The following is a 12,686-nucleotide window of genomic DNA, read 5'->3' on the forward strand; positions in this document are numbered from 1 at the left end:
CAAGTGTAAAAGGCAGGATTAGGGTAAAGGTTTATAATCCATGAAGAGGGAGGGAGCAGAGCAGATTAAAAATGGATGGCAAATGGAAACAAGAAAGCTTTAGTCAGTTCACACAGGAGAAAAAAGCCACAAAAGGGTTATGCGAAAAGCAATGCATTTTAGTAGCTTCCACAACTAAAGAACTAGGTTCAGATGCTTGTGTACAAATCAGATGAAGCAAAGCTGCAAAAGCAAATTACAAGTTTCCATCTTTCTAACTGCATAATACTAAAGAATTACATTATTTTCAATTAAATATGAACTCAACTTCCAGAATATTTTCAGGTAATATTAGACTGCAAAAAAATAAAGATTTAAAAGCTGAAGAAAGCAATTTTCACGAAAGGCCACAAACATTTTCTTATTCAAGACAAAAACAATGATGGAAAATTTGGCTGGGAGTGAGGTGATCAAAACAGCTCCGAAAAGGGAAGCACAGGTACTGGAACACATTTGTAATCTGACAAGATACTTTCAGATAATTATAAAATGAGTCAAAATATTTAGACCTAACTAAATTTTGTCATTCTAACTTTCTATTATTTCCTTTATTATAATCCATCTGAAGGAAAAGCAAAATAATTTTTTTTCAATCAGAAAATCTATTCTTTTTCTCTAATAGAGATAAATATAGTAACACCATGCAAACCCTAATAAATTAGCCGGAACCAAATTGAAAACAAGAGTAGCAACTTTTCTATTCATGACTTAACTGCAATACAGATCTGTATAAATGTATTTAATATGACTGTCTATTTACAAATAGCTCTGAGGGTGGGAGTAGGAGGAAAGTTCCTCCAAAATCCCTAGTTACAATTACGTATTTCCCCTCCCCCACAAAACTACCCAACCTTGCGAGTATCAGTCAAATATCCTAGCCTTTAAATACATACCCTTGAAACTTGAAGTACAGCTCTATCCCTAAATTATAGCACAATGGTTTTAGTTTCAAAAGAATTTATACTGCCAGATGAGACAATAATGTATTGTTTTAAAATGACTTTTTTTTTAAAATATGGAGACTTCGTCTAAGACAACAGAAGGGGAACGCTGTACTACAATTATTTGTAAGAGGTGGGAATCTAAGGGCTGGTCTATACTTAGCCGCTAGTTCGGAGGCTGGAAATCGAACTTCCTGGTTCGATTTATCGCGTCTGGTCTGGACGCGATAAATCGAACCAGGAAGTGCTCACCGTCGACTGTGGTACTCCATCTCAACGAGAGGAGTACCGCGGAGTCGACGGGGGAGCCTGCCTGCCCCGTGTGGACCGCGTCTGAACAGCGGTAAGTTCGAAGTAAGGTATGTCGACTTCAGCTACGTTATTCACGTAGCTGAAGTTGCGTACCTTACTTCGACTTGGGGGGTTAGTGTAGACCAGGCCTTAGTCTAATATGTAACCCATTATAAAATGGTCTGACCAATCTGGAACTTTTCACTCACAGTTTCATGTCAATAATTCTCATTTAAATTAGAATTTTAAAAAAATTATGCCACAACACGTCAGGCACCCTTGTGCTTCAGTTGCCCCTCTCCTGTCCACTTTTATTTATACTGGAGTTGGGAAAAGGTTCAGAGAAGGACAACAAAAATGATTAGGGGTCTGGAACGGCTTCCATATGAGACGAGATTAATAAAACTGGGATTTTCCAGCTTGGAAAAGAGACAGCTAAGGGGGGATATGATAGAGGTCTATAAAATCATGACTGGTGTGGAGAAAGTAAATAAATATTATTTACTCCTTCTCATAACACAAGAATTAGGGGTCACCAAATTAAATTAATAGGCAGCAGGTTTAAAACAAACAAAAGGAAGTATTTCTTCACACAACACACAGTCAACCTGTGGAACTCTTTGCCAGAGGATGTTGTAAAGGCCAAGATTATAACAGGTTCAAAAAAGAACTAGATAAATTCATGGAGGATAGGTCCATCAATGGCTATTAGCTAGGATGGGCAGGCATGGTGTCCCTAGCCTCTGTCTGCCAGAAGCTGAGAATGGGCAACAGGGGATGGATCACTTGATGATCACCTATTCTGTTCATTCCCTCTGGGACACCTGGCATTGGCCTCTGTTGGAAGACAGGATACTGGGCTGGATGGGCTTTTGGTCTGACCCAGTATGGCCATTATTAAGTTATGTTCTTATGTTTATTTGTTCTATTAGTCCTCTTTTACATTGTCTAGGAATTCTTATTTGTCACACTCCTGATATTTGTAAGCAATGAGCTCTGCTGAAGGATTCAGCTCTGAGTGGGAGGAGGGCTGCCAGTTAGGAAGGGGGGAGGGAATGATTTATTTTTCCATACTACCATATGTAAAGCCATCCAATTATTTCAGTAGCACATCAGGGAGTTCTACCCAACTCATCCCTTCAGGCTCTGATCCAAACAGAAAGTGAGTTCTTTTGCAAACAACCACAATTACCAGTAAAATACAATTTAAAAGCTTAAGTTTACATTTTATTGAATGTGAAGAATTAATTAGCTAAAATTGAATTAGAATACAAACCTCTTAACACTGACCACCTCTGCAGAAACTGAATATCCATCAATGATTTAGGTATAACCCTTTTTTGCCATTTATTTTGAGTAATTTCCCATCAAAATGTCTTGATTAATAAAGCTCTTTTATGGGTATAATGCATATGTCTGTTGGTCTTTAGATTTTGTAAAAGCTTGTTTTCACAGAACCTGCAAATTCTGGGCCAAGTTTGACCAGCGTCCCTTTGAAAATAAAAAGGCCTTCAGGAAATTGTTACTGAAAAATTAATGCAAACTTATAGTAAGGAAGATTTTATAACCAAATGAATTTGTTCACTTTTAATTTCTGCTATTCCATGACTATCTAAAAAAAGGGTATATTATGGACTAATGACCTTTTTAAGTTACTACACTTTCTGTGCACTTTAAAGCATCATTCTACTCTGAAAAGTGGTTAAAATTATATTGGGGGTGTCATGTGTCTCTTCGGTTTAATAACAAACTTGCCAACTTTATAAACAAAAAGTTTACATACTGATTACTTGTACCTGACAGTATTTGTTTGTGCTGTCCTGGTAACTGCACAGTAATTAGCCGTATATAAGTGCAGGTGCATGTTTGAAAATCGGGCCCCAAATTGTTAATTAAAAAAAATGTTTTGTACAAAAATGTATACTGAGTGGAATGGGATAACATTTTTTTAAAATCAAAACTGATAATGTTAAAACAAACAAAAACAAACAAACAAAAAAAAGCCAAAAACCCACATTTAATGACCACATATATTTAGGTTTGGAAGAATCTGATTTTTTTTTTTTATAATTTTCATGAATATCATCACTGTTTATTTTTAAGCATTATTTTTATCAATTTATGTTTTCATGGTTGAGCATAATTATGGGTTTCAAGCATTTTTTATTTTTATCAATTTTAAATGTTTACAGTTGTGGGAAATTATGGGGGGTGTCAGACAATGAGGGGTCAGACAACAATTTAACTACAACAGATGCTGTGATTCAAAAAGAGATGGTTACTTACCTGTAACTGAAGGTTCTTCGAGATGTGTGTTCCCTATCCGTATTCCACTGAGGGTTTTGCATGCGCACCATGTGTCTGGAGTTGGAGAATTTGAAAGTAGTATCCGTTGGTCTGCGCATGTGCCCTGGTTCACCTCATGGTTTCATCCGAGATGATAAAGGGCAAGGCGGACCAACAGCATCTCCACTTCCTTTTCCACCACAAATCCAACAGATCCATAGCAGAGGGGAAGGAGGGTGGGAAGTGGAATACAGATAGGGACAACACATCTCTAAGAACTTCCAGTTACAGATAAGTAACCTCTTCTTTGAGTGATGGTCCCTAGTGTACTCAACTGAGGGTGATTAATAAGGAGTACCTAAGTTGGAGGAGGGTGCAAGGATGGAGATGGAACTGTTGAGCAGAGGATTGCCATGCTGAAGAAGGCATCTGCTGTCAAGTCCTGTACCAAGGGATAGTGTGTAGCAAAGGTGTGCACTGAACTCCACATGGCCACTCCACAGATGTCCCTGGAGCGGCATGTCGTAGAGGGAGGCTGTGGTCAAAGCCTGAGCTCACGTGGAATGATCCTGCATCCCAGTGGGCAGAAGGAGGCCAGAGAGTTGATAGCAAAGTGTAATGCAACCCAAAATCCACTTGGAGATTCTCTGGGTGGAGACTGTCTGACCTTGAGTTTTTCTGCTACTGTCACCAACGGTCTGGGGGACTTCCTGATGAGGCTTGTCCTCTGTAGATAGAAGGCCAAGGCCCATCGGATGTCTAGGGAGTAGAGTCATCATTCCTCTGCAAATGTGCGTGGCTTCGGGAAGAAAACAGGTAAGTGAATGGATTAATGTGAAACTGGGAGGTGACCATTGGTAGAAATTTGGGATGCAGGCACAGAGAGACTCATAAAAATCATAAAAGGGGATTCCACCATCTTGGACCCAAGTTCACCGACCCTTCTCGCAGAAGTGATAGCAACAAGAAAGGCGACTTTTCAAGGAAAAGAGGAACATAGAGCACGATGCCAACAGTTCGAAGGGTGGTTTTGTTACTACAAATAGAACTAGGTTAAGATTTCACTGGGGAGCAAAGGGTTTGATGGGAGGGAAGGTTCTGATGAGGCCCTTCCAGAACCTAACAGTTAATGGGTGTGTAAAGACTGAGTGCCCTTCCACTGGGAGGGTGGAAGGCACTAATCGCAGCTAGGTGGACTCCTAGAGAGATGAGGCTGAGAGGATGTTTTGCTGCTGGAGAGGATGTTTTGCATGTCTGTGGAACAAGCCTGTTCTAGAGACGATGCCCATCCAAATACCATACTCTGAGGTGGAGCACCTATGGATTGGGATCTAGCTGTTGTAGTGCACCAGCAGATCGTGAATGGTGGGGATGGGAATTGATGGACGGGTGGTTGGGAAACTAGAATTGTCTGGGCCTGCAGGGGGCTATCAGAATGACTGATGCTCTGTCTAGTCTGATCTTGTGGAATACTTGTGGTAGGAGCAATAGAGGAGGTGAGGCATAGTTATTTTGGTCTGACCAGGACAGTATGAGAGTATCGCTCTGAGAGTGGTGTCTGAGACCTCCCCAGGGTAATACATGTTGCATTTGCTGTTTACGTGAGAGGTGAAGAGGTCTCTGGTTGGCATCCCCCATCAGTTGAACATGTAGTGAGTTACATGTGGTCGAGTTCCCACTTGTGGTCGATTGCAAACTGCCTGATAATTGAGTCCGCAATCACGTTCTGTTTCCCTGAGAGAGAAGCTGCAGACAAGTGGGTGATGCACCAGTTCCAGAGGTTGACTGCTTTTACACACAGAACGGTTGACCTTTGCCCCCGTTTGTTGATGTGGAAAACAGTGGAGGTGTTGTCCGACAGGATAAGAACATGACGGGAACAGATGAAAGGCTTTTCTTACATGCTTTCCTTACAGCCTGGACTTCCAGGATGTTGATGTTCATCCTGGATTCCTGAGTAGTCCATGTTCCCTGTGTCATGTGATCATCCATGTGTGCTCCCCAGTCTATGAGGGATGCATCGGTGATGATCGTCTTGTCCGGGAAGGAGGAGAACCGCTATTCAGACATGACGTGGGTCCATCCACCACTGGAAGGCTGAGAGTACACTGGAGGGACTGTCAGCACGAGCTCCATGGCTGGGCGAGAAAACAGTTTGAAGCCACATCTGGAGGCAGCGAAGATGGAGTTGAGCGAAGGTGGTGACATATGTATAAGAAGCCATGTGGCCAAGGAGCGACAAACAAGTCCTGGCATGGACATAAGGATTGTTAGCGGAAGTTATGAGTTCTCTCAGTGTATGGAACCTGTCCCTTGGTAGGTAGGCCTGTGCTATGACTGAGTTGATTGTGGCCCCTATAAAACCTGTGGGTTGTGTGGGGTCCAAGGTTGATTTTTAAACACTGATACTGATCCCGAGGGATGAAAGAAGGCTGAGCAACACGGATGTTGAAACTTAGGCTTTGCGTCTGGACTGAGCAGCCAGGAGCCAGTTGTTGAGATATGGGAATACCAGGACTCCATGACGTCTGATGTAGGCCACCATGACTGCAAAAACCCTGAAGACGACACTGGGAGCAGTAGTTAGTCCGAAAGGGAGAACCCTGTTTTGGAAATGGAGCAGACGTGAAAATGGGGAATCATCTGTGGGCTGGATGGATGTCTATGTGAGAGCGTGTTGCATATTGAGATCCCACATGCCTTTTTCTAGTGATGGGAAATTGCTGCTAGTGTGACCATACGAAACTTGGGCTTGCGAATTAAGCGACTGAAAAGCTGGAGGTCTAGAATTAGTCTCCGTCTGCCTTTCTTCTCAGGTATCAGGAAGTAAATTGAATAGAATCCGGTCCCGTGATATTCCAAGGAAACACCATCTATCACTCCCCATTGTAGTAAGGAGTTCACTTCTTGGGTGAAGATGCTGTCATGACGGTAGACCCTGAGGAGGGATCGGGGGGCTGTGGAGGAGGTAGCGTGATTAATTCAATCATACAGCCATGGTGGATGATATTTAGCACCCATGTGTCTGTTGTTATTGCACTCCAAGCTTGGAAAAAGAGTGCCTCTTAAGGGGGTAAGATGGTTGCATGGCCTCTTAAGGGGGCAAGATGGCTGACAGCTGTCAAGAATGTCTTCGAAATACCTTTTAGCTGGGGATTGCATCTGCAAGGAGGAAGCCTGTGAAGGTGGTCCCGGAGGGTGGGAATCTCTGTCCTTTGTCTCTTCTGTGGATGTGCATAAGGTCTCTGGTGGAAAAACTGGGAGGCTATGTAGCATAGTGTGGGTGGCAGGTGCTGAAGCTTACACTTCGGAGCAGGCATAAAAATACCCAGAGAACATAGGGTAGTTTTGGAGTCTTTGAGAGTATGAAGGGAATCATCAGTTTTTGATTAAAAAGATGGGATTCATCAAAAGGGAAGTCTTCTATAGTGTTCTGTACCTCCCGAGGAAAAACACAGGAGTGGAGCCACGATCCCCTCCGCATGACTATGCTTGCAGCCATAGTCCTGGAAGAAGTATCTGCCACATCCACCACTGGTTGGAGCATTGTTCTTGCCACCAGCTTCCCTTCCTCTATGATCACCTGGAAATAAGCCCAATCTTGCGGAGGACGTTTTCAGCAAATTCCTCCAGTTTGCTATAATTCAGGAAAACATATTTGGCTAGTAATACCTGATAGTTCAAAATCCTGAATTGGAGACTGACCAAGGAAAAGACCTTACGGCCCAAAAGGTCCAATTGCTTGCCCTCTCTGATGGATGATGTGGAAGGTGCGTGTTGTTGCCTGGATTGTTCAGTTGCTGCCTGACCCACAAGTGGGTTCGGGCTGTGTGTAAGAAAAGAAACTAAGACCCCTTAGATGGAACATATCATTGCTTTTCCCTTGGAGGTAGGTGTGCATGTGGCCGTTGTGTGCCATATCAGCTGGTTTAAGGTCAGCATCATTGATGGGCAGTGCGACACTAGTTGGTGCAGATGAATGGAGAATATCCAGGAGTTTATGCTGTGTATCCCGGATTTCCTCCAAGGGGATGTGAAGCTCCCCCACTACTCCATGCAGGAGACCCTGGAATTAGCTAAAGGCAAAGGGGACGCTGAAGTCACTGCCTTGTCTGGGGAAGAGGAAGGGAATCTCTCCGGTTCCAGTGGCACTGTTGGAACTGGGCTAAAGGGCTTCTCTTCCAGGATTGGATCTGAGCTTCTACTCAACGGCCCCTTTAATGGGGAGACAGATGAAGTCTCCCTTGCGGACCAGGTGAGTTCTGAGAGGGAAGTATTGGGACCATTGCCCACAATAAGGCCAGTATGCTCAATCTGGAGGGAGTTGAGGCAGATCCCCTTGCGTGGGGAACCAGTGGGTCCATGGTGGTTCATCATATGGTATTGCACGATCCAGATGGCCTTCTAGAATACATGTACTGCTGAAGGGAATTGATGGTCCCTTTCCATCATCCAACTCTTCCGAAGATGAGAAGGTGGACTACAGTTCCTTTGGTGGTACCATCAGAGTCGGCAGAAGCGTGTAGACCATTGGAGCAGGAGGTGAGGGGTGGCATGTCATGAGGGGGAGAAAGTCTCCCAAGAGGTCGAGGATCACAACATGCGAGACAATCTCGGTTCCTCTAAAATGAAGATGACCTGGGGCTCGGGTGCTTTTCCCAATCTTCCTGATGTCAGGGGTAAGTGGTGGTGGAGTAGTGGACTTCCCTGGACTGCACAGGTCCCACACTTTATGGGGTGCCAATGTTGACGGTACCTACAGTTTGGTACCTGGGACCACCAGATCCCCTTGCTTGTGGGACTTCTTTTCGTGTTTATGCACTTTAGAGTGCACTCCCTCTCTGTGACTCGAACTCATGGAAGCAGTATCTTCTTTCTTTGTTTTCAAGGAAAACTTAACGCCACACTTATGGGAATGCTTCCTTACCTCCAGACTAGTCCCCGGCGTGAGGTCCACAATGGTAGTACCACCAGTGCTGGATCCGGACACAGTAGCAAGAGATGCGTACCTAGCTGTTTCAGACCGATGTACTGGGGTGGGATGGGGTGGGGTGGATTTCCCTGGCCGGGGTCTAAGCGAGTCCTCATGGAGACTTTCATAAGGTGCTTCTGGAGGCAAAGGCCCCAACCTTTTCGGGTACAGCTGTGGAAAGACTGGCAAATATTGCACCGTGATGTAATGTGGGCTTCTCCCAAGCAGTAGAGGCAGCACTGGTGTTTGTCGCTGACTGAGAAGGAACACAGGCAGGAGGCACAGAATTTGAAGCTCAGAGTCTTAGGCATTGTACCCACGTGAGAGTACTGGGAAGAGCAGGAGGGAGGGTAGGGAAAACACCCCCCCCCCAACTATCTATCCTAATCACTAACATTACAATAAACTACGATAAAACAGCTAAAAACATTATAAATTGTAAAATTCTAAAACTATGTACAACCATGTTTTTAAAAGTGCTTCAAAGACAAAGACACAGAAAGTTCCAATCTGGACCAGGCGGTGATGAGAAGGAACTGAAGACGCGGTTGCTCCGCCTCGCCTTTTATCACCTCAGATGAAATCATGAAGCAAACCAGGGCTCACGCATGGACCAGTGGACACTATTTTCAAATTCTCTAGCTCTGGATGCATGGTGTGCATGCGTAAACCCTCAGTGGAATACAACAGAGACCATCTCTCGAAGAAGTTAAAGGTTTATAACTGTTAAAAAACAAACTGTCAACATCACATGTCAAAATATGCAAAGTAAATATCCTTAAATCAAACTCTAATAAATTCTCAAACATCATTTTTCTTATGGTGTCTGTCTGTAAGTTTTAATCATCATCAGTGGAAATATTTTTTCATTGGTTTATATGTGTACAGTGAAATAGACGTTTACTGATAAATATCTAATCCTTCCAAGCCTATACATATTGTTAATTTCAAACCTTAAGAATGCACTGTCATTTCAAAATTTTAAAAATCATTTAAAGCCTACATAGCATAAATCACTTTTAAAACATTGTATATTTTAAATAACCACCACCAATAATTTTAGCTCCAAAATTAAACTATTTCTATTGCTGCTGAGGTAGAAAAAAGTCCCAGTGAAAAACCCTCAGTGAAGAATTTAAAAAGAAAAATTAAATGCAAAACAAAAGGAAAGTTGAGGAGTAAAGATACTGGCGATATGTAGGAAACTAGAGTGCACCCAGGTGGCAATGGCAGTGTCTACTTTATAGTGAAAAGTAGAGGGGAAAACACAATTACTGAATTATACTTTTAGACTACTATTAACTAAAAAATAAGAGGATTTGGGTACCGAAGAACTAGGATTTTCAGGTCATCTATAAGTACAAAAAGACACCACCCACTTAACCTAATTTCTGATATTACATTTTTAAGTATTCTAGCTAGTTAGTACAGAAGATTTTGCTGGGGTTTTTTAAGACTACAAAGTAGTAATACAACCTATTACCTGTTATACAACCTATTTTAAGGGGTGAACTAGCCCTAATTTTTCTCCGAAAAATATGACAACACAAATTATCAAAGATTTCAAAAGCATGCAAATACTACTGACCCAAAGCACCGAAAAAAAAAAAATACCTTCATTTTTGTCTGGCGATGATGAACCTAAGGCACAGAACAACAACTCAGTATGCGGCTTATGTTTTTTATATTAGCTTTGACCATTGCCATTGGTCAATGAATGTATGCTAAGCATATGGCCTATCTTTTTATCAAGTATTACTGATAAATACATACGCTGAGATTGAGAGACCACTTTCGTTCGACTACGTCCTCTAGAATCTGTCTTTGAATTTCCAATTCCAACAGACGGTGTTGAAAGCTTTGTTCGTATACGACCTATAAAGTAAAAATGACATTAAGAAAATAGTCTTCATCACGAATAGAGATCTCATAGTGTTAATGAATGTTTTATTACGTTACTATAGTTGAAAACTGAAGATTTACATACTGGAAAACTCAATCATCCAAACCTCACTTGAAAAAAACCAACTCATAATAGAAAATTAAATACCGCGATAGATTTAACTGCAAGTTAAGAAACACAAACACTTTTCTTTCTGACTGTAAGTACTTCAATAAAGAATTTATACACTATCAATTTTTAAAATTAAAACTAGCTCATCTTCATCAACACCAAATTAGATAACTCTAGTTTTCTCCAGAAATACACTGATTTTATATTTTTAAATGTAAAGCTTATGAAGTAAGAGTCAAGGAAAATATTTTATAATTTAGGAGGAGAGAAGTACCTAATGTAACAAATATCATACTCTACTCATTACTACTTGAAGGCTGTAATTTTATTAACTTTCCTTTTTCATCCTCTAGGTAACAAAGCCAACCCTGGCTCTCTTTTGAACACGCCACTGAGGATTCTTGCCAACAATGCTGAGCAGCACTGCTCCGGTTTTTAGAGACCTGCAATCTTCTCTGTACCTCAGGATACCACTATACTCATGCCTATGGATGTGGACACAAAAGAAATTCTTTATGCTTTATAGCAATTTCCATACAAGGTTCTCAAAGAACTTTGCAAAGACTAATGAATAAGTCTCAACATCCATGTGAGGTAGAGAAATACTATCCTTGTTTTACAAAAGGAAGTACTGAGACACAGAGATTTTAAGGATTTGTCTGAAATTACTCAGGAAGTCTACAGCAGAACCCAAATAGAATTCAGCTCTCTCCAGACTGCCAACCGATAAGATCATCTTTTGTGTGACAACATCTCTACTCCTCAATGTTTAGACAATACAATGAAATTACCAAAGAAGGGAAGGTTCCAGCAGTATGAATGACAGTTAATAGGCAGATTACTCTTAAAAGTGAATAGGCAGAATTCTGTATACAGGTCCTAAACCAATATGAGAGCCCCACACAAAAACAATACTTAGACCAGCGAGTTGGACACAATTTTGGAAGGTTGCAAGAGGAAACTGCTTGAGAAGTGACACTCTAGCGCAACAATTAATTCAATTTAAGACTGCGTTAACTTTAACAATAAAAAAGTTTTGCAGACATATAGGGTCAATCCTTGACCCAGAAGAATTAGGCACACAGGCTCATTATATCTAGTTTCCAGCCCCTTTAGGCTTTCCACAGCAGGATTTCAAGACCAGCCAAGTTAATATTATTCATCCAAGTAGAAGGAACAGTCCACAGAAGAAAGTCTATGGGAAGAGAGCCAGGATAAAGGAGGTTATTCACTTAGCTACTAGAAAGCAATGTATTACCATTACTGGTTAAATTGATTAGGACAAACTCTACCCTCAGTCACCCCACTATTTTCCCCACTAATTGTAATGAGGTTTCAGGGCACGTAACTGTGTACAGAATCTGGCCCAGAGAGTTTAGGAATATAGTGCACCACCAATTTGGTTGATGCTGAATTATCAATAAAGGCCTGATTTAATTTCCATTAAAGTAAAAAACAAAATCTGTTTGAATGTTATGAGGCAAGCATAGTGATTGATTCTCTGGTGCTAGCTTAGAAGGGTTTTAACAATCCATTCTAAAGTGTTCTTCCACGTTTCAAATAGATAATTAATAATAGCACCTGCTTCCTGAGTGTGTGAGCACATCTGATCAACAGATGAGTTTTTCCTAATTAGTTTGTAATTTAAAAGATACAAACATAATACTCCTGTAATTTTATAGTAAAATGTTAAGCAATGACATTTTTATTGCAAATGATCGCCTGAGAACCAAAATCATAATGCAAAAGAATTAACAAAAATACAACTTCAATAACCAAATATTAGATGCGTAAGCCAAAAGGAATGACCCGCCCAACCACCAAAATGAGCTAATTCTACTTCTAGAACTTAGTTTGTATAAATGAAAACATGAAGATGAAGTATTTGCTATTCTAACAAAAGATTAATTTTTCTTACCATCTTCAGAAGCTGTTCCTAAACAGAAAAAAATAATAAAACAATGATATTCCAAACAGCACTATTCTTTGATTCAATTCCTTTTAATGAGAGACTACTTACATGAAATTAGAGTACCTTGACAAAATATGTTTATTATGTAAGAATGGATCTTAACTTCTGCTCTCTTGCATTGCAACTCCATCATTAAACTACAGTGGAAAGCCAAAGGCTACATTGTGAGCT

At 41.1% G+C, this 12,686-nt stretch overlaps 1 protein-coding gene across 1 annotated transcript in view; it reads right to left on the bottom strand.

The window, feature by feature from the left end:
* The window catches only part of LOC112110664 (CLIP-associating protein 2), a 271,547-nt gene that overhangs the window by 80,633 nt on the left and 178,228 nt on the right, over window positions 1-12,686 (bottom strand). The window contains exons 20-21 of the mRNA XM_029914219.1: window positions 12,462-12,479; window positions 10,303-10,404 (exon numbers count right to left, since the gene is read on the bottom strand). Coding sequence (XP_029770079.1) covers window positions 10,303-10,404; window positions 12,462-12,479 — 120 coding nt within the window. The remainder of the gene's footprint in view (window positions 1-10,302; window positions 10,405-12,461; window positions 12,480-12,686) is intronic.

This window comes from Terrapene carolina, unplaced genomic scaffold, assembly GCF_002925995.2.
Source record: "Terrapene carolina triunguis isolate 2854851 unplaced genomic scaffold, T_m_triunguis-2.0 Scaffold33723, whole genome shotgun sequence".
NCBI classification, from domain to species: Eukaryota; Metazoa; Chordata; order Testudines; family Emydidae; genus Terrapene; species Terrapene triunguis.